The sequence below is a fragment of the Globicephala melas genome, chromosome 2 (genome assembly GCF_963455315.2).
Source record: "Globicephala melas chromosome 2, mGloMel1.2, whole genome shotgun sequence".
NCBI classification, from domain to species: Eukaryota; Metazoa; Chordata; class Mammalia; order Artiodactyla; family Delphinidae; genus Globicephala; species Globicephala melas.
This window is the reverse complement of record NC_083315.2, coordinates 60,329,022-60,351,714: the sequence shown is the minus strand read 5'-3', so window position 1 is coordinate 60,351,714 and position 22,693 is coordinate 60,329,022. Positions and strand designations below refer to the sequence as shown.

Sequence of the window (22,693 nt, the reverse complement as noted above, 5' to 3'; positions counted from 1 at the left end):
AAGCCCTAAACATGCTTGTTTTTTATTTTTTTAATTTTTTGCGGTACGTGGGCCTCTCACTGTTGTGGCCTCTCCTGTTGCGGAGCACAGGCTCCAGACGCCCAGGCTCAGTGGCCATGGTTCACGGGCCCAGCCACTCTGCAGCATGTGGGATCCTCCCGGACCGGGGCATGAATCTGTGTCTCCTGCATCGTCAGGAGGAGTCTCAACCACTGCACCACCAGGGAAGCCGCAACATGCTTGTTTTAAAGATGCTTTTAGAATGTGTGTATGTGTATAACTGAGTCACTTTGCTGTACAGTAGAGATTGGCACAACATTGTAAATCAACTATACTTTGATAAAAAAAAAAATTAAAGGTGCTTTTCGATTATTTTATTATTACCTCTAATTCTTGGGGTGCAAGTTATCCTTGTGTCATGTTACTCTCCCCTTTGATGGTTTGTTTCCTCTTGCAGTGGTTTGTTTTTGTTTTTCAGTGTAATCCTATTTTGAGTTGGGATTTGTTTCCATGGGAGTCCCATGTGTTTTGGATTATGGAAGCATTCCTAAGGGGAGCTTTGTTTTCTCCCCTGCTGGGGCCCTACAAGTTTAGCTGGTTGCCATTGGTTTGGGGTATGAATTTGGAGTTTACATTTGTACCTGGTGAGAGCCTGGGTTTCCATTTCTTATGGACCCTCTTTTTCCATGTGGACCCTAGCAGATGGCAATGTTCGTCACTTCTTCTCCAGGTTGGTGGGCAGTTTTTTAGGCCCTAGTTCATGGGAGGGTGGAAGCGTAGTCCTTCCTGGCCTCTGGCTTTATGCATTTATCTCAGCTCTGGTTCCTGGCATGCAGGAGGCCTGCAGCCTGGACTCTTCTCCCATAGGGGTGATTAAATCCCCAGTCCTCAGCCCTCAGCTGTTAAAAACTATATCTAGGTCCCTTTTCCCTTGAGCCCTTCAGGTTCGGTGCCTGCTCACTGCTCTCTGATTCCTTCCTTTTTGTTTCTGGCACTGTGGGCTCTTGGTTTCAAGCTTAGCTATGTGTGTAAGGGGTGTGGAGTGTTAAATTTTATCTAGCATGTCTAGTGAGGTTTTCTTTGGAGACGGGGAGGTGGTAGAGTTGCTCCACATCAGACTATCTTCGCTCATGATTCTGTTTGCTACTTTGGTTTTTTGCTTGTTTGTTTTTGATTTTTAATAGCTTGGACTTTTTAAAATCTCTCCTGTGCTGGATATTTGCCTTATTTCAATGAGTTGTGTGAAGTAAGCCCTGATATTATCCCCCCTTTACATGTTTGTTTTATTTTACAGATGAGGAAAGAAGGGTGAAATGGGCTGCTTGTGGTCTCGGAGTTGGGAAGCTGGGCTATGAACACAGGTGGTCCGACTTCTGCCTCCATGCCTCTCCTCTTCCTATTCCAGAGAGAGCAGGGCAAGGATAATCTTTTCTCAGTGGTTTCATTACTCTAAAAGTAACTGTATTTTTTCTGATTTTCCAAGTAATTCAGACTCATTTTAGAGAATATAAAAATTTGTAAAGAAGAAAATATAATCACCACAACCATATAACTTAGGTGTAAATGTAAACATTTTCTTGTATTTCCTTTGTGTTTTGTTTTAAATGCCTATTACAGACATATTTTTTGGGTTTTATTTTTGTGCCCAACCTTTATTACCTAACAGCCCATGAGCAATTTTTATAAAGTGTTTATTATTTTAAAGTGTTATTTTAAAATAGTTTAATTTTTAAAAAACATAATACCGAAGTTATATTGACTCAAATAATTTTTAAAGTACAGAAATGTGTAAAGTAAAAGTCGGCCTTACTTTCCACAGGTCATTGTTGTTAACAGTTTGGCCTATACCTTTTTAGAGCTTTTTCTTTTCACAAATACATTTGCTTGTTTATAACAACTTACTTTTTTATTCAGGAGTTTTACAACTTTTTTACTCAGTATTATGACTGTACTTTGATGTGTGTTTATAAAGATTTATTTATTAATGTTTTTATAAACATTAATAAATGTTTATAAACATTTATTAATGTTTATAAATAAATGAGATATAAACATTTCATATCTCAAAATTATATAAGTAATGTGAGTAGATCAATATCTACTCAAATATCTCAAAATTATATAAGTAATGTGAGTAGATGCTCATGAAAAATTGAAACAATATAGGAAAATACAGAGTGAAAACTTACAGTTTTAAAACATATTGTAGTGTTCTGTTGCCTACTCTGCTCCCTCCCATCCCAGAGAAGGCCACAGTTAGGCATGAATCAGCTTCTGTGGCTGTTTCTGTATATTTACCTATTTAATGTGTAGTCAAAGAATGTGTGAGAGTATGTGTGTTTAGTATAAATACAAACTATCTTTGTAGATGTCATTTGACCCTTTGCCATTCTGTCTGTATTTCTATGGTAGGATAGATTATTCTAGAAGTTGAATTTGCTGTATCAGAGGGTATATGTATATTACTATCTTTTCATATGTTTATTTACCTTTTGTGTTTGTTCTGTGACTTAACCTGCTTGTAGCCTTTGCCCATTTTTCTTTCTTTTTTTAACTGTGAAAAGCACATGAGATTTACTCTAACAAAGTATTACGTGTATAGTTCACAGTATTAACTGTAAGCATAATGTTGTACAGTAGATCTTTAGAACTTTTCCATTTTGCATGACTGAAACTTATACCCATTGAACAGCAGCTTCCCATTTCCCATCCCTCTCCCCTCAGCCCCTGGCAACCACCATTATACTTACTGCTTCAGTGAGTTTACCTACTTTAGATACTTCATATAAATGGGAGTGGCTTATTTCACTTTATTTACATTTATTTAAATTTTTATTGACATGTTTACATTATTTAGCATAATGCCCTCCAGGTTCATCCATGTTATCACATATTGCAGAATGTCCTTTTTTGTGACTGAATAATATTCCATAGTGTGTATAAACCACATTTTCTTTATCCATTGATCATTGATGGACACTTAGGTTGACTCTATATCTTGATTATTGTGAATGGTGCTGCAATGAGCATGAGAGTACAGATATCTCTTCAAGATCCTGACTCCAGTTCTTTTGATTGAATACCCAGAAGTGAATATTGCTGTATCATATGGTAGTTCTATTTTTTATTTTTTCAGAAATCTCTAGACTCTTTCCCACCAACAGTGTACAAGGATTCCAGTTTCTCCACATCCTCTTCAATACTTGTTAATTTCTGGCTTTTTGTTTGTTTGTTTTTTATAATGGCCCTCCTAGCGATGCAAAGTGATATCTTGTGCTTTCAATTTGCATTTCCCTGATGATTAGTGATGTTAAGCATCTTTTCATATATATATTGGCTATTTGTGTGTCTTCTGTGGACAAATATCTATTCAAGTCTTTTGCCCACTTTTTACTTGGGTTATTGGTTTTTTGCTGTCAAGTTGTAGGAGTTCCTTATATCTTTTGGATATTAATCCCTTATCAGATGTATGGTTTGCAGGTATTTTATCCCACTCTCTAGGTTTCCTTTTCACTCTATCTCCTTTATCTCCTTTACTGTGCAAAAGCTCTTTACTTTGATGTAGTCGCATTTGTCTATTTTTGCTTTTGTTGGCTGTACTTTTGGTGTCATATCTAAGAGCTCATTGCCAAAACTAATGTCATGAAGCTTTCATCCTATATTTTCTTCCAGGAGCTTTACAGTTTCAGGTCTTACGTTTAAGTCTTTAATCTTTTTTTTTTTTTTTCCTTAAGATTTTTTGATGTGGACCATTTTTTAAAGTCTTTGTTGAATTTGTTACAATATTGCTTCTGTTTTATATGTTGGTTTTTTGGCCATGAGGCATATGGGATCTTAGCTCCCCGACCAGGGATCAAACCCACACCCCACACATTGGAAGGCAAGGTCTTAACCACTGGACCGCCAGGAAAGTCCCAAGTCTTTAATCATTTTGACTTGATTTTTTATGTGTGGTGTAAAATAAGATCCATTTTCATTCTTTGCATGTGGATATCCAGTCTTCCCAACACCATTTGTTGAAGAGACTGTCATTTCCCCATTGCGTATTCTTGGCATCCTGTCAAAGATCAGCTGACTGTATGTACGTGGGTTTATTGCTGGGCTCCGTATGCTGTTCCATTGGTCTATTTGTCTGTCTTTATGCTCATACCATACTGTTTTGATTACTGTAATATGTTTTGAAATCAGGAAGTGTGAGGCCTCAGATTTGTTCATCTTTCTCAAGATTGTTTTAGCTATTGGGGGTCCTTTATGGTTCCATAAGAATTTTAGAATTGTTTTTTCTCTTTCTGTTAAGAAGTGCCCTTGGGATTTTGATAGGGATTGCGTTGAATCTACAGATCACTTTTGGGTAGCATGGACATGCTAACAATATTCAGTTCTTCCAATCCAATCCATGAACATGTCTTTCCATTTATCTGTATCTTCTTTGTTTTCTTTCAGTAATGTTTTGTAGTTTTCAATGTACAAATCTTTCATTTCCTAAGTTAGATTTATTGCTAGGTATTTTGTTCTATTTGATTCTATTGTAAATGGGATTGTTTTTCCTAATTTCCTTCTCAGGTTGTCTGTTGTTAATGTACAGAAACAAAACTGATTTTTGTATGTTGATTTTGTATCCTGTAACTTTCCGGAATTCGTTTATTAGATCTAACAGTTTGTGTGTATGTTGTGTGTGTGTAATCTTTAGAGTTTTCTACATATAAGTGCATGTCATCTGCCAACAGAGGTAATTTTATTTTTTCCTTTCCAGTTTGGATGCCTTTTTACTTCTTTTTTTTGCCTAATTGGTCTAGCTAGGGCTTCCAGTACTATGTTGAATAGAAGTGGTAAGAGTAGGCATCCTTGCCCTGTTCCTGTTCTTAGAGGAAGAGCTTTTAGTTTTTCACCATTGAGTATGATGTTAGCTGAAGACTTTTCATATATGGCCTTTAAAATGTTGAGGCCATGATTCTTTTCCTAGTTTGTTGAGTATTTTTATCATGGAAGGGTGTTAAATTTTGTCAGATTCTTTTTCTGCATCTATTGAGATAATCGTGATTTTTATCCTTTGGTCTGTTAATGTGGTATAGCACATTGATTGATTTTTGTATGTTGAATCATCCTTGCATCCCAGGGATCAATCCTGCTTGGTCATGGTATATGATCCTTTTAATGTGCTCTCAAATGTGGTTTGCTAATAGTTTATTAAGGATTTTACATCTGTATTCATCAGGTAGTTTTCTTGTAGTGGCATTTTTTGGCTTTGGTATCAGGGTAGTGCTGGCCTCATAAAATAAGTTTAGAAGTATTCCCTCCTCTTCAATTTTTGGGAAGAGTTTGGGAAGGATTGGTGTTTTAATTCTTTAAATGTTTGGCAGAATTTACTTGTGAAGCCATCTGTTCCAGGGCTTTTCTTTGTTGTGGGGTTTTTGATTACTGATTCAGTCTCCTTACTAGTTATAGGTCTCTTCACATTTTCTGTTTCTTCATGATTCGGTCTTGGTAGGTTGTAAGTTTCTGAGAATTATCCATTTCTTCTAGACTATCCAGTTTGCTTGCATATAATTGTTCACAGTAGTCTCTTATAATCCTTTTTATTTCTGTGGCATTGTTGTAATGTTTCCTCTTTCATTTCCGAATTTGTCTTCTCTTTTTTTCTTAGTTTAGCTAAAGGTTTGTCAATTTTGTTCATCTTTTCAAAAAACCAACTGTTAGTTTCGTTGATGTTTTTCTGTTCTCTGTTTTGTTTATTTCTGCTCTAATCTTTATTATTTCCTTCCTTCTGCTAACTTTGGACTTCGTTTGGTCTTCTTTTTCTAGTTCCTTGAAGTATAGTTAGGTTGTTTATTTGACATCTTTCTTGTTTTTTAATGTAGACTTTTATTACTACTATAAACTTCTCTCCTAATACTGCTTTTGCTGCATTCCATGAGTTTTGGTATGTTGGGTTTTTGTTGCCTTTACCCGGCTTTCTATTCTGTTATCTTTTTCTTATTGATATGTAGTAGCTCTTTTGCATAGATCCTTGTCTTTGTGTTTCAAGTATTTTTCACACTTGTTGATCTTTCAACTTGATTTTAGTTCTTTCATCAGGTAGTTTAAATTTTAAATTTTTGATGTTGCTAAATCTATTGATTTTTTTCCCTTGATGGTTTCTGTCATACTTAAAAAGGCCCTCCCATCCCCAATATTATAAAATATATATAGTTATTATTTTATGGTTGTATTTTTTATATGTAGATATTAACTCCATCTTGAATTAATGGGAAGGATGTGAAGTAGGGATCAAACTCTTTTAAAAGGCAGTGTTAAATGGCTGCACAGTGTTCTGTCATGTGGATAGCACCTTCATGTGTTGCCTGTGCCCTTGTTGTCACACCTTTAGGCTATTGTAATTTTTTGCTATTAAAAATACAATCGTACTATATTTCTAGTTGCTTCTTTCAGGTAGATTCATAGCACAGAATTACAAGATCAGGAGAGACTAAGAAAGTAAGGCAGTTACAAGCAGGGACTTGAAGGTGCACTGCCTGCATTTGATTCTCAACTTGACACTCTTGGATCACTTTGCAGCCTTCTTCAAGTCACTTCCTTGTGTCTTCCTTGTTCCTTGGTTTTCTCATCTGAAAAATGAGGGTAATAATAGTACCCACCTCAGAGCATTGTGCTGAGGTTTTAACTGTTTAATGCACGTAAAACACGGATAGGTCCTGGCACGTGGTTAAGTATTCAATTATTATTGGTTGTTGCTACTGCTGTTGTTTTTATTGTGATGGGTATTTTAAGGCAAGTGACTTTCAGAAAAGGTCATGGTATTTTAATATTTCCCTATGGGAATATAGGAGATCCCATTGCCCCAATCCTTGTTATCATTGAATATTGTCATTTTTGTAAAGCTTTTCTAATTTTACGTATGAATGACGGGCTCCTTCTTTGCCAGCCCGGGAGAGGGGGTGCACTCTCCTCTGTGTATCCTCTTGAACCTCAACATTAAACTGTTTTCTTTAGGAAATGGCTTATATTGCCTTCTAGATCCCTTTTATGGAGTTGTATTTTAGAACTTGAAGTCCACCTGCTTTTCAGTATGTGATTCCCCCCCCACCCAAATTCATCAGTTAGCCCGCAGCAGTTCTCCTAAGTTCATTCCTGTGGCTTGTTCTTCAGGTACTGATATTTATTTGAGCCCCTACCATCTGCCAGGCCCTGTGCCAGGTGCACAAGCCTCACAGAGGAGTAAGTTACTGTCTCTGTATGAGAGAGACTTAGCCTGGGTGAGGCAGTGGGCAGCACAGGGGCAGCTGGCCTCAGAGTTGGAATGTGTATACCGTAGTGCTGTCCCCCAGGGTGTGGGGCTGTGGGGTTGGGAGAAGCCCTAGGAGATGCTCTCAAAGTTGTAAACGGGGCTGACTCGAAACACAAAGTGCACCTGTGTGTTCTGCCTGAGGAGACTTTCTCTGTGGAATCCCACACTTGAAAATTTTTTTTTACTTTATAAAATAATTCATCATAGCATTTTTTTTTTTTTTGGTACGTGGGCCTCTCACTGTTGTGGCCTCTCCCGTTGCGGAGCACAGCCTCCGGACACGCAGGCTCAGCGGCCATGGCTCACGGGCCCAGCCGCTCCGCGGCATGTGGGATCTTCCCGGACCGGGGCACGAACCCGTGTCCCCTGCATCGGCAGGTGAACTCTCAACCGCCGCACCACCAGGGAAGCCCGGAAGAACACCTTTTTTAAAAATGCTATGATGGGGCTTCCCTGGTGGCGCGGGTTCGTGCCCCGGTCCGGGAGGATCCCACATGCCGCGGAGCAGCTAGGCCTGTGAGCCATGGCCGCTGAGCCTGCCCGTCCGGAGCCTGTGCTCCGCAACGGGAGAGGCCACAACAGTGAGAGGCCCACGTACCGAAAAAAAAAAAAAAAGTGTCCTTCCTATACATTTAAAATATGTAGTTTGAAGAAAAAAGTTTGATGACAGTTTTCTGAAGCACCAACTTCGGGCAGGTTTCTTGACTTCTCTTCTCAGACGAAGGTCAGATGAGGTGTTCTCCCACTCAGCTCAGCTATGGCTGAGCTGAGCTCTCCAGCTCTGGCTTTCTGAGCTCTGTGGTATGAAGTGATGTCAGCAACCATTATGGATGTTCATGTGGTAGGTAGTTCACAGGCTGGAATAAGCAGTGCTGCCAGCTCGAATTCTGCAGATAAAAGGAGCTGGGACTTTCCTCTGTGGCGCTCAGACTTAGACTTGGCTGGGCCACTTCACTCTTTGGCATAGAGGTGTCCTCATCACCAACAGTGCATTTTAGTTTTTCTTCCTCCTTTTGTAGAAACACCCCATTTCTGGGCAGTCTTCTTGATTATTGCATGGAGTGATTATATGCCTAGATGGAAAGGTTGGACTGCCACCCTCTCTCCCCTCCCCCACCCTTCCTCCTTTCTACTGCTTAATCAGAAAAGTGTCCCTTGGCTCTTTCCAAGCCACCGAGTTTGAATTGATCTTTGTTGCTTGTAAGAGGTGGGGAGGCACTTTCTGGTTCCTGCTAAAGTTACCTGACAGCGGAAGGTGTGCATCTGATAATTATAACTCTAGTGCTTCCAAGGCCTGAGCGATTGAGCTAAGAGCAGTAATCCTGATCTTATCAGGAGGGTTTTGTAGTCCAACAGTGTTGCTTATAACAGTATCTGTTTTACTTCCTGGGGCTCCCCTCTCCTTTTAGGATTCTCCTATAATCCTGCCCATTACCCCCTTGTGCATGTCTCATTTAAAACTGGGGGGAGGGCAGAGATGTTTTTCTTTTCTTCCTCCTGAGATCTGGGAATTGGACTTTTAACATTACAACATCATCAACCCGTCCAGTAGTAGGATAGTCACAAATGTGGTATAGATAATACCTACAGAGCCACAGGTGTAGCCAAAGAAAAGGTAGTTTATGTGTTGCTTATTAAAAAAATAATAACAATACTAACAACAGCACTTTTCAGCCTGAATACTTTTGTTACACTTCGTATTTCAAAGTTATTAACTGATATCCATGAGCTTGGGATCAGCCCTTTGAAGTCTAGTGATTTAGCTAATGACTACTTTGAGGTTCAAGTCCCAGGAATTTGCCCAGATCCGAACCTTGGGTGGGATTCAGAATCTATTAGATTATGGAGAGTAGACGGAAAGGAAACACATGAATGTTTGTGTCTTCAGAGAACACTCAAGAATCTCTATAAAAGTTGTGGTGTGTGTGATGGTGTTCTAAGGATGGGGCAGTTTCTGAGCGGTTTCAGAATATGGGGAGCTCAAGTGAAGAGTTAGTAGCTTAGCCTCTGCGCTTTAAACCTGAAGGAAGGGGTTAACTCTTGCCTTGGGGAGGAGTGAGGAATGGGAACTAAAATTGCTTTGGACATCTGAGCTGTGCTTTAATAAGATATTCCAGGTGGTCAAGGAGTAATCCTAAAATAGCCTAGATACTTAATTGCTTTTAAAGTCAGGCGCTCCTGTCTCTGGGGAGGTACAGCTCTAAGGAATGCAGTACTGGCTCCTAAGATCTTAGAGGCGTGGTCTGGTTGGGCCTTTTTTTCAAATTCCAGTAAAAAAGCCCAAGGTACCTTTCTTGGGTCAGGAGATGCTGGTTAAATGTCTCTCTTCTCACTGGAAGTTTGGCAATAAGCCTTTGGCTCTTGCTGCTGCCAGTTGCCATAACCTGGCGTCCTCCAGGGCTGTGGGATTGTTCTTGTCACCCCTGATGCAACCCCGGAGACAGTGATCTATTTTCATTAGTGCTCAAAGACCTCCTGCTTGATCCCCTGCCCAGCGTCTCTCCATTTTCATCAGAACATACCTTTCTCACGATACGATTCAGATTCATCCTTCTCTTTCTCTTTCATCCCCTCAGTCCAGATCCGGTTGATTCTCTGACTTGGCTGCTTCTTAAGACAGTCATTTCTCCCTGGTTCTACTGCTTTCCCCACCCCCAACCCAGATTATCAGCGTGGGCTACTGCATAGCTGGCCAGCCCCAGTTCTGGCTTTCCCTCTGAAATCTTCCATACCGTTTACAAAAGTAATATGTTAACGTTGTAAATCATTACTGAGGAGCATTAAAAATATATTTTATTAAATGAAGAGTCATATTGCTCTCTTATATTGTGATTGTGTCAGTTCACTAAACTATTCTGTAATTTCAGTGCAGTCCGAATTTTCTTTGTTGCAGGGGGTGGGGAAGAAGCCAGTGATGGGTCTTGACAAATGATTCAGACGTTAATCTAGAAAAAATAAACAGTTTTTTAAATCGTCTCTCTCTCCCTCTCCATTAGACTGTAACTTCCAAGAAGTCAGAAGTTCTTATCTGTCTTGTTCTTTTTCCCTCAGAACCTTTCACAGTATCTAGTATATACTAGTGATCAGATGTTTGTATGTGAATGGATGTAATGAAAAAATTGAAAAGTGAAAATCCCCCATGATTCCAATCCGATTAGGGGCCTATATACATTTGTATGTATATATTATGTATTTTCCAACAAAAATGGGTCATTAAAATCATCTAAAACACTGATCTAATCATTTATTTTTCTGTTCAGAAAACATCCACCGCCTCCCCCCTCTTCACAGTTCAGAGTTTAAATTTCCTCCTGGTATTCAAGGCATTTCACAGCCCGTTTCCACGTTAACTATTCAGACTTGCATCCTCCCTGCCAAAACATGCCTTGTTTATCCCCCACTCCATGCTCATTGAGACTGTAAATCTCTCAACCCATTCTTCCAGGCCAGCTTCATCTCCACCTCTGGGCCGCCTCCTTTCTTCCACCTCCTGGGCACTTTGTGTTTTGGTACTTTGACTTGCTCTATCTATTAAGTGCTGTGTGTGTTCAGCTTGTTTTTCCAACTCTGTGGTAAAACTCCTGGTGGTGGGAACCACTTTTTGGGGAGAGTGGGTAATTCTTCTCAGCAGCTTGCACAATGCTCTAACTGGGGTGGGTTCTCAGGAAATCAGCATTGAATGAATTTGTCCTAGGCTCTTTGCTTCTCAGGACAGAAAGGGCCCCTAGGGGCCCTCTCATCCAGTCCTATCTCATGTTGGAATCCACACCATGACATCCCAGACAGATGGTCATCTAGGGACAGGAAGCTGCCCACCTCCTGCGAAGTCCCACTCCATTATTGGGCAGTTCTGATTGTTAGAAGTCTTTCTTCTAATCGACCTGAAATCTTCTCCCTGTTAACTTTTGCTCAGTGACTCTAGTTCTGCCCTCTGGGGCTTTAGAGAAAAAAGGAAAAGGGAAAAAAAAAAAAAAAGACAACCGTGCTTCCTCTTCCACAAGGCAGCCTTTTAGGTTTTCAAGGATAGTGACTACATTTCCCCTTCCAGGGTTGAGGTGTTGAGGAAGCACTATTTAAATTTTGAGTAGCAGTCAGATTAGACTTCGATTTGTTGTTTTTTCAAGGCCTTTTATTTGCATGCTGGCCGTGCTAGGTGCCATATTCTTCTAGTCCCCTCAGAGGCATAACCACTTGTCTGTCTGTCTGTCTGTCTCCCTTCTGAGAGGAATGTGGGGGCTCCTCTTAGCCAGGATGTTCTGTGGAGGTAGTGGTAAAAGGTTAGCAGTTTTTGTTTTTTTTTTCCTTTGCTGTACGCGGGCCTCTCACTGTTGTGGCCTCTCCCGTTGCAGAGCACAGGCTCCGGACGTGCAGGCTCAGCGGCCATGGCTCACGGGCCCAGCCGCTCTGCGGCATGTGGGATCTTCCCGGACCGGGGCACAAACCCGTGTCCCCTGCATTGGCAGGCGGACTCTCAACCACTACGCCACCAGGGAAGCCCAAAGATTAGCAGTTCTTATTCCAGTACCCCCAGTAGCCCCAGATAAGTCTCCTGGGCAGATGCTGTGTGAGGGCTGGTTTTCTGTTGGGCTGCACCTCCCAGATGAAGCCAGTGAGAAAAATCAAGGAGCAAAAGAATCTCCCATTGATAGAGCCGTCCAAGGCCAAGACTTGGCATTTGTAGACATTCTGTGTACAGAGGACATTATTCTTCTTTTCCTCCCTTTCTCCCTTCCTGATGTCCCCACCCAGAACACTCTCTACTGTTCTTTCCACCCACGAGGCAGGGTGGTGTAACAGAGAGCCAGGCAGACCTGGGTTTTAATGCTGACGCTACCACTTGGGAGCTCTGAGACTGTAGGAAAGGTAACTAACCTACTCTTTGAGCCTTTGTTTTCCTATCTCCAAATAAGCACCTCTACATTGTAGAATTAAGGGAGAAAATGTTGGTAAGCTCCCAGTCTAGTCCTTGTTACACAGAAGATGCACAAACACTAGCTTCCTGCTCCGCTTTCTTCTTTCCCCAGCCTTCTTTCACTACCAATTTTGAGAGATTTACAGGCAAAACACCCGGTGGCCTCCCTGGGGAAAATGAGCTGAATGTGGGTATGGTAGCCAAAGCTAGCCGTGGGTGGGTATTTGGGAACAAACTGTCAGTTTCCTGTGAGCTCCTGGTGAGATCAAAGCCGTTAAATCTAGCTCTCAAGTAGGAGAGGCTGAGAAGGTCGTAAATGGCAGTGAGCGGCCGCTCTGGCTACTGTTGATCCCACACGTTACTCGGCGGTTGAATGCTGCTGCCTGCTGCCCACAGGGAACAAAGCCTCTTCCCTCGGCTGGTGGACTTGCACGTGGCGACCCTTCAACTGAAGCGCTAGTCTTGGGGACCCCTCTTGATCTCTAAACTGTTGAGTGGGGTGCGTTTTCCCCACACTTGCTTCTACCACTCCCTCCTTTCCTCCACCACTACAGTCTCAATCAGGCACATTCTACATTCAAGAAATTCAATCATTTCTGAGCTGATAACTTTCTAGCAGGCACACCCACACCCCGATGATAGGCCAAGAAACCTGCACATAAACTTGAAGTGCATAAGTGAGCTGTGTTATACAGCAGTTGATCAGAGTTAAGAGCCAAGAAAATAACTGCTGAAGGCTGTAATCCTCCCAATGAAAGGAGGAGGGGAAAATAGGAGTTGTGGGGTTGGAGGTCCCACGGGGGAGCCCATCCCTGTCTCTGAGCAGATGTGTCAGTGCTTTTTGTGTGCTGGGGGCTGGGGATACCCTGACAGGGTGCTTACAGACTGGGGACACAAGCAGGGGCACAATAACCAGAACATGAGGTGACACAGCCCAGAGGAGAAAGACACTGGTGGGCAGAGAGGCTGCACGGAGGAAACAGCATTCCAGCTAGACGGGGAAGGGTGCGCAGGGCTTAGGAACTACTCTCACCTCAGCCAGAAGATCCTGTGAATCAGGGTTGAAGTTTAATTGCCTCAAAACAAAGTAATGCAAAGAGAGTGGACATTTCCCCATCAGCCCCATCTGAATGTTTTAAATTGTATAATGGCCCAATTTTGCCTTGGACGAAAGAAAACACCTCCGCTCCTGGGCAGCTCTTTTCCTGTGTTTTCTTTAAATAGTAGCTGACACTCCTATCTGTGTAATGGGTCAAACAGTGGAATTGCTCAAAGAATGTAGTGTCCTATTTCCGTCCTGTTCTGACAAGTCTCCCTGTCCTCTGTGGTCACTGACGTACTGCGTGTCAAGCTAAAATCCTGTCTCTAAGCAGATTTTGAATCTGAGTGGTTCTTACTTAGTGGGCCGTGGCTAGTGCACGGTCTGACCATCCCACTGCTCGGACTCTGCTGAGATTTGGGCAGAGCTGGTGAAAGCCACGGGGCCACGACGACCCCCATCCCCTTCCTACAAGGCATTCTCCTCCGTTCCGGAGCTGAGCCCTCACACTCGGGTGTTTATTTTCACACGTAGGCATACCCGTGATGGCACTGGCACTGGCGTGCTTGTTTTTACACTCCCTTACTGCTGTGGAAAGCCCTGTCTGAGATTCTAGGCTGTGGATTCCATCCTCCCCACCCAACTGAGTGTTAAATAGTTTCTGAGTGAGCATTCAGAATGCCTAGAAGTTACTGTGATTAGGAAAAAACTGTGTTTTCATCCCTCTTGGTGACCGATAAAGAATCCTCCTGTGAACAGAATCAGCTTCAGATCTCCAGCTAGAGAGTTGGGAATTGAGCTGCCACAGTAAACAGCTGACATAACAGAAGCAGCAATGATCCCCCATTAAATGTCTTTCAGCTGATAGGGGCCCCAGGGATAATTGACTTTCCAGCAGGAATTACTGGCTCAAACAAAATCACTGGGCATTAGGGTGACCTACTGCAGCCTTTGAAAGGGGACTGTAACTCTGTCTGGTTTTGCTGAGCTGACAGGCATAATTCATCTTGATTATTCATTGTGCTAGTTGCCAGCAGATGACACCAGATTTCTGTTGACTGTAATTACAACGTGGGGGTGGGTTTTAGCTTTTTTTTTTTAAATAGTGTTCCTCCTGCTTGGTTGTTGGCCTCCCTGAGCTGAAGGTGCTATAGGAAGATTTCTACAGCATCTGCCTGGGGAGATGATGTGTGCACAGTCAGATAGCATTTCCTGAGCGCTTCCGTACACACGTCTTTTACTAGATAAGCAGGGAAACAATTTGATGTAGCCTGTTTCATGTCAGCTGACAGGGTGTCACTTCTCTTGGTTATACTTACCTCTGTGTGCGCTAAATTGCTGCTCTCAGAAACTGGGTCTACATCTCAGAGCCCACTTTGAGTAGGGGAAGCAAAGTATGGCCCCAGAATTTAACTGAATAACCTCCTCCTTTCAGGCAAGCTTTACTAAAGAGAGAGGATGGAATTAGAGCACACTTTCATTTACTGGCATGATTTTACGAGATCCTTAAGCAATCCAAAGAATGTCCTCCCAAGAAACCTGCTCCCCAACCCCAGATGTCTCTCCCCAGCCACTTACACACCCCAGCCAGCTGGGTAGCACACGTGTGTGCTTGTGCCTATGGGCACCTTTGCTCCTGGGGGAGAAATGAGAGAGTGATGGTCTCAGTGTGTCCATTCCCATCCCTGGGTCCTCCACTGACAGGTGGGATGAGGTGAACAGGCGACTTCTGCTCTGACATTTCATACTCCCCACTAGCAGAGGGCCTTTTGGACTCTTCTGTATGATATATATGTCTGTTTTTTGTTGTTGTTGTTGTTGTTGTTTTTTGTGGTACGCGGGCCTCTTACTGTTGTGGCCTCTCCCGTTGCGGAGCACGGGCTCCGGACAGGCAGGCTCAGCGGCCATGGCTCACCGGCCTAGCCTCTCTGAGGCATGTGGGATCTTCCCGGACCGGGGCATGAACCCGTATCCCCTGCATCGGCAGGCGGACTCTCAACCACTGCGCCACCAGGGAAACCCTGTCTGTATATTTTTTGAAGAGCTGCTTAATTGGTTCAAAAAAAAGGTTAATGCCTTTTAACAGTGATTATAGTTCATCAGGTATTCACTGGAGCCTTATAAGTGTCAGGCAGTGTGCTGCGTGCTAAAGGTACAAAGATGAATAAGACACTGCTCTCAAGGAGCCTACAATATGTGGGGATGACAAATAATTCCAAAATAATATGTGAAATTCTAAGCTCGAAATGTACAGAGAGTCCTTCCGGAGTACTTGTGCAGCTGGGTGTGAAGGGAAGGCTTCCCATAGCAGATGATGCCTGATTTGAGAAATAAGAGTTACCCAGCTGAATAAAAGTGGGAAGCAGATTTCAAGAACATAAACAAAAGCATATTTGCCATTTCCTCCTGTTCAGTTGAATGGTGTTGGTTTGACCTAATCAAGTGAATTAGGTTTAGGTTTTCATTACTTCTCTAATGAAAATGAACTTCACCCTAGTGTCACAGAGTCTCTGTGCCTTGGGAATAGTCTCAGGCCCTGAGGGCCCTCATATCACTAGGCAGTTCTAATCACTAGAGTTAGGGTTTCTGGTGGTGAGGCTTGGCTGAGAGACCACAGGATCTTTGAGATCTTCGAGATCTTCGAGATCTTTGTCTTGCTCCCTTTGACCCTTTATCTTCCACTTAGAGTGTTGTGTGGGAGGCCAGGCTAGGTATCTTCACAACATACCATATAATATACAAACACATCATAAAACATGCAAACATATGCCGTATAGAACCTGCAGGAAAGTGGTACATCTCAGAGTGATGGCTCCCAGAAGATGAGCTAGGTTTGAGCAGGTTCTCAGAAAACTGGGCCTTTGTGTCCTCCTCCTCCAGGATTATCAGGTATAAGTAACACCCACCCCCCTCCAACAAATGGAGAGGATTCTTCCACATGACTCCCTCTGGTTTTGGAACCATAATTGAAAGCATAAAAACAAGATGTCCCTGTTAGGGTGGCAGGGACAGTTACTCGAGCTGTCAGTCTTTCAGTGTGAGCCAGGAAAGCACAGTTGCTAAGGGTCCTCATCTGCACCCTAAACGATTGCCTTCCCCTCTCTCACTCTCTTCCTACTCCCTTCTGAACGCTGTGCTTTGTTCCCCTTTAGAATGGTGGTTTGGCCTGGAGTGATGATGCAGATGGAGGCCGGGGAAGAGAGATCTCCCGTGATTTTGCCAAGGTCTGTAATGTTTCCTTTGTGATAACGAAAGGGGCAGTTCTGCAGTGGGTCGTTGTATCTGATCCCCAAGGAATAAGGATAGAAGTGGCCAATGAGTCACATTTGTAGTCATTCAGATGGTTGTGTATCACTGGTGTAAGACTTCCTGCATAAGATGGAATTTTTCATTGTGGTGTTTTTTTTCTCCCCTGGGGGCTTTGGGATTGCAGCTGTATGAACTGGACAGTGATCCAGAAAGGAAAGAGTTCCTGGATGACCTCTTCGTCTTTATGCAGAAGAGAGGTGAGTGTTCAGTCTACTCATCGTTTCAATTCACTGAATATTTATAGAGTGCCTACTGTGTGCAGGTCACTGTTAGCCATCCTCCCTGCAGAGTGCCAGCATCTTAGCCCAGGAGGACGAGAGCCATTTACTGCCAGTTGGTCCCATACTTATCAGAATAATTGACAACCAGGTTGAAGGGGGCAAAGAGAGCCTGGGTAGAAAATGAATGGAATGATCGTCCAGATTTGGTCCTGCTTTATTTTTGTCACTGTTCTGATTAACTGGTGTCTGGAGTCATTTCAAATTCAATTATACTTTTTTCTTAGCTTATAGCAGTCCTGGACATCACTTAAACTGGTATACGGGGCTTCCTGCTGTTGCGTCTAGCTTAACAGAGTCCTAGGAGGGCCAGTGAAAGAATAGAGGCCCTTCAGGATTTGTTGGGAGGATCTGAAATGATCCACGAAAAGGAAAAGCTAACTCTTTTTTTCTTATCCATTGGCTCTTTGATTTTTGCATTCACTGGCTTGGTTGGGGTGTTCCTGCAGTTTAAGTATAGGGCACATGGGCATCTGCCTTAAAATGCACCTTCCCACTTCTCTGTCCTTCTCTCCTTCTCACTCTTACCCACCCACCCCCAGCCATCTCCACTTTGGACGATGGCATGTCTGAGTCTTGAGCCCAGTGACTCAACTTCCTGGCTTTGTATCCTGTCACAGCAATGGGTTCACCAGCTGGGTCAGCCCTCAGGAAGCATGGGCAGAACCCCAGCCTCTCTAGGAGATGATCCTCTGCAACCTGTGTAGCTCCATCTTCTTCACCTCAGGACAAAGCTGTAAGGGAGAGCTGCTCCTCCCAGCATGTTGCCTGGGATCCTGCCTGATCATGTATCCCTTGGTTTCTGTGTCAGCTCCTTTATTGAGACCTGGGAATGAAATCCTCCTCTTTATCCTGGGCTGAGCTATAATGACAGCCCCCAGCAACTAAATATGCTGAGTTAACTCCTCTCCCTCCCTCTTCCTCTCCCCACCAGCCCCATCCCTCTTTCTCTCCCCCTCCGTCCCCTTCCTTTACCTTCCAAAGCCTTATTGCCTTCTTAGTAGCACGCCTATTATTGCTGGTTTGCTTACAAAGGCAGTCGAAAGTTTTGAGTCTCCGTTTCCCCCATCCCCAAGCCTATCAAAGCAGTCTAAGCAGCTCTAATTAGTTTACTCCTCCAAGTGTTATCTGGAGCTGCATGTGTCAGTAAAAAACAAGAATATAATCCCGAAAGATAATGTAACTGGCAGCAATGAAACTCCCTGGTTGCCCTGAGAGAGAGAAATCCACTTAATACTTTGGTCTCCCCCTCCAATTACCTTTTAATTATTTACAAGCTCCACAGGCCCAGCTGGTGCAAACCCGGGAGCTGATCTCATCTCAGAGGGGCTGCTATAACAATATAGATTTTAATCAGCAGTGTGGCTCCACTGCTTTATAGTCTATTGATACTTTATTGTTTTTCTCCCTTCCCAAAAGGATTTTTAGTTATATCAGCCTAGCCAAGAGTGAAGATCAGTAGTTGTTTGTTTACTTCTATATGTCCCCACTAGACGAGGCGCTCCTTGAGGACAGCCACTTTGTCATTTCTCCAAGTCCCCAGTGCTAGCACAGGGCAGACCTGGAGGCGGGTGCTGCTCAGGACGTGTTTGCTGTAGGAGCAGTCCTGTTGGTTTTCCTAACTCAGCTGCCCCACGCAGGGAAGCTGAGCTTCCCCTCCCCCACCTCACTCCCACCCACAGTTAGACAGCGGCCCGTGATTGGAGGTCAGCAGTAGAGAGCAGTGTGTGCTGAGTGTCCTGCTATTGCACAGCGCTGGGGCTACCAGACTGCCATCTAGTCTATTCCACCCAAAGCAGGAGTAAGAAACTCTCTTTGATCATGTCAGTTTATGGTTATCCAGGCCCTGAGTAAATCTTTTTTCTGTCTTCAGCACTTATGTTAGGTATTTCACTATTTGCTGGCATCAGCAGTAGAAGGGAGATAGTCAAGTCAGTTTTGCTACTTGTTAATTACTCTAGTATAAGGTTTCTCAGCTCTAGCATATTGACTTTGGGGATTGGATAGTCCTTTGTTGGGGGTGGCACCCCCCAGTCTTGATAACCAAAAATGTCTGCAGATATTGTAAATGTCCCCTGGGGAACAAAACTGTCCCCCTGATATGGGGTACTTTACAGAACCCTTTCAACCCACTATGGCAATAGAAGGATAGGAAAGAAGGTGAAGATCAAAAATTTCCTCTGCAGAGAAACTCTTCAGGGAAATCATCTTATCTCCACTCAGGTAGCAATGTTGAGGGCGGCAGGGCCCGTGTCGGGCAATAGGATGAACTCCCCGTCCGTGGCTGAGTGCCAAAGGGATGGGTGCTGGGGCCCCATCCTAGGCTGGAGCGTAGGGACCTGAGAGTTGCTGTAGCTCCAGCATAGGGAGAGTGGAGGCAGAAACGCGGGGCATGCGTGGTGTATGTGGTCCAGGCATGGCTGAAAGAACCCTTGTCTGTGGCCTGGATGAATCAGCTGGCACCAGACTGTGAAGAGCCGTGTTTGGCCAAGAAGTTAGCACTCCTGTCTGTGACATAGCTGAGTTATTGAAGTTAACATATGAGAAGTAGCGCCAGAGCTGTGCTTTCAGGAGGTTTGCTGTGGCAAACAGTGTATAGTTGGGCTGAAGAGGGAAGGCTGAGGCAGGGAGACTGTGGAGGTTGTTCCCTTTAAAATCACAGTGTTCTGCTCCCTGGAAAACTCATGGTTGATGGTCTAAATTAGAATGGGCAGTTCAAGGGGACTGGAAGCAGTTTGCGCTTCTAACCATGGGAAGCTTGCTGTCTTTACTCTTCACAGAATGGGGAGACCAAGGGCCCCCGGACATTTGTGACTTGTTTGTCACTCCCAAATTGGAGTGTCTGGGACACTCAGGAGCCCAATCTTGTTAGCTGGCTGGGTGCAAGGAGAAGCCTCATAGACCCTGGCAGTGGGTCAGCAACTCATCCTCCAGAGCTAATATGAAGGATAAGCAGTAGATTTCAAAGGAACCACTGAAAGCAACCTGAGTTTGAAAGGCCCGGTGACGCCCACCTGAGCTGTGAGTGGGCTGGGCAGCTTTGACGTGGAAGGCTCCACTGCAGAGGAAGTGGACCGGGCTCCAAGGGTGGCAGGACACAGCAGGCGGCCCCAAATGACTGCAGCTGCAGGTGATAAAACGGCTGTCCAGTGGGAGAGGGGCCCAGCCATAACCACTGCTTTGTGCTGGGTCTCTCTGGCTTGTTAACATGTTTGGGTGAATTGACTGCAGCAGATGGGCCTTTCAGCTCGAGGCACCTTGGTTTCTAGGCCAGACCGGGTGACTTGCACCTCGTGACCCTCCCCCACCAGCAGAACAACCCGGCCCAGAAGGCGCCTGAGAAGAGGCCGAGGCAGTGCCCAGTCGGGCTCCCTGTGTCCTGCCTGCCTCAGGAACGGCTGCTGCAGCCTGTCGGGAGGCATGCGGAGGGGGAAAGAGCTCTGGACTGAGGAGTGTGAAGCCAGTGCTAACATCCCACCCTTCTCCACGATCCTGAGCAAATCCTTCCTCTTCTGGGGGCCACAGTTTCCTTATCTATAAAATGCGCAGGTTCAGTTAGAGTCAATCTGGAAGTTTCTTCCAAGTTCTCTGTTCTGTGTTATGTATCCCTGATTGTGTCTGTTGAGCTACAAAACAGATAATGAGCCACCCTCAATAATCAAAATAGAAGAAAAGCCCCTTGAGCAATTTTCTGTCAAAATAATTGTGTAAAAACTACACCAGGGACCCCCAGAACCAAATGCTTCACTCCTTTCCTTGGTGAATCATGTGTTCCTTTGGCTGACTGAAGCCAAACTGAATTAAACAAATTTCCTTTGATTGTGCTTCCCCGACAAATGTTTCTGTAGAAAGATGGGTTAGATCTCAGAACACCCATGCCTCTTTTCCCTCACCTTTTGCCATGTGCACGTGCACGCACATACGTGCACGTTTTTGTGTGTGTGTGTGTGTGTGTGTAAAACACACACACACACACCTTTCTTTGTTCAAAAAACAAAGCCAAACATTTGTAAATAAAATTCTTTGTCTAATTTAACTCACGGTGGGTGATTCCTGAAGTATCATTCCCTGGTAGATTTTCCAGGGGGTACGGAGAGGGGGTGGTGCTAGTTTGGAAGTCTCATAAGCAAAGGCTTGTAAACAATTCCATTCTTCCTTCATCACTAAGGAAGAAGAGCTTGTTCTCTTGTTCCCCAGGCAGTGAAACGGAAGTGTGGTTTCATCAAAGAGGAGGGAGATGATTTTGCTCTTAATTTTATTATTGTTACCCCATGTACTTTACAGAACCCTTTCAACCCACTATCTGATCTGCTGCTCCCCACAGCTCCAGCTCCGTGGGGTGGAGAGAGCAAAGGTTATCACGTTAGCCATGAAGAATCAGCCCGCACGTTAAATGACTCACCTGAGGCTACAGAGCCACTTTAGCACTTGGTCTCCTAATCCCCAGGCCAGGACTTTTTCTCCTCGCCTGCACTGCCCTTGAGAAACTTGGCCCCTGGCACCAGCAGCTCCATCACCTCCCGCTGGGGCAGCGGACAAGCCTCATCTCTCTTTCAGCCTTCTGAGCCCCAGAGACAGTGGCCCGCCTCCACAGGTCGGTCTCCAGTAGGGTCTGACAGCATCTAACTGATTAACACGAGGTAGAACTCTTCATGCAAGAAGAGTCTTCATCTCAGGGTAAGGCGGCTTATCTCTCAGGGAAGGGCAGATGTGACAATTCACAGTGGCTGGCACAGAAGCTGCCATCTGTCAAGGCAGGTTGGGGTTGGGGGCACGGGAGACAGAAGCCCTAACGGTAGCATCTTGCGCACACCCGGAGTGCCCACAAGCAAGGATCTCCCCTCCAGCCCCCGTCCCAGCTCGGCACACCAGGCTAAGGACCTGCTTGGTCATGTGGAAGACAAGTTTTGTCAAGACCTCACCGGAGAACTGCCGTCCCTCCCCCACCAGTTCTGTTCAGGGCTGCAAACTGACCTTGGTTTTCCCAAATGGATTGTTGGATCTGTTTTTGATGTGTATATACAAAGAATTTACTGTGGGAAAAGGGCTTGGTCTGCCTCGAAGTGCAATTTGAGTGTTTTTCCTTCTGTTGTGTGCTTATCTATCCATCTCAGGCAAGGAAATGTTCGTGACATATATTGCTTTGCCTTTTGGTGGAGGGAGTTTCTTGTATATTCTTTGTATCTTGCTGTAAATGGTCTGTGCCATGGCCACTCTTCCTGATAGACTAAAATATGTTTGTCTTTGTCAGATAAAATAGGCTTCGGGGCTTCATATTCTAACTTTACCCACAAATGAAAGTCCAAAATGCAAATCTTTGTCTTAGGCCAGATCCTTTTCTCTCCCCAGGTGATCCAACCGCTGTTCAAGTACTGGGGTTTTTTTCCCCCCCACTTTTAATAGTCATTTAAATACCTTATAACTACCCAGTTATCCATGATAATGAGAAGGGCCCCTGGTTTTTGAAAGGTGTGATTAATTTGAATAGCTCACTTTTGTCTTTAAATTCAACCTCTTCCCCTTCAAGGTCATTTATTGGTACTTCTAGCACTTCGTAAAATGGGGTTGATAGTTTTGCCTCCTTTTTTCCTAGGTGAGCCAATATTCAATAAATCGTCCTAAGGTTGGCGTAGGGAAAGTTTGAAGGGAGAGTTTGACCCAGTTACACTGTGGGAAAATCTACTAGGTCTTGAGAGGGAGGGGCATGGATTGGCAATGGAAGCTCAGACACCCATGCAGTGCTCAGGCCAGAACACCCCTGAGTTGTTGCACCTCTCCCCAGCCAGCCTTCCACCCCCTCTCCTGGAGACTCGGGCCAGGTCTGTTGACCAGCAGCAGGCGAAGCAGAGATGACCCAACGGTCCACCTCC

At 44.2% G+C, this 22,693-nt stretch overlaps 1 protein-coding gene across 3 annotated transcripts in view; it reads left to right on the top strand.

The window, feature by feature from the left end:
- The window catches only part of ARID3B (AT-rich interaction domain 3B), a 53,980-nt gene that overhangs the window by 15,682 nt on the left and 15,605 nt on the right, over positions 1-22,693 (top strand). For all 3 annotated transcript variants that reach the window (XM_030874981.2, XM_030874983.2, XM_030874980.2), the window contains exons 3-4: positions 16,389-16,460; positions 16,670-16,742. In XM_030874981.2, coding sequence (XP_030730841.1) covers positions 16,389-16,460; positions 16,670-16,742 — 145 coding nt within the window. The remainder of the gene's footprint in view (positions 1-16,388; positions 16,461-16,669; positions 16,743-22,693) is intronic.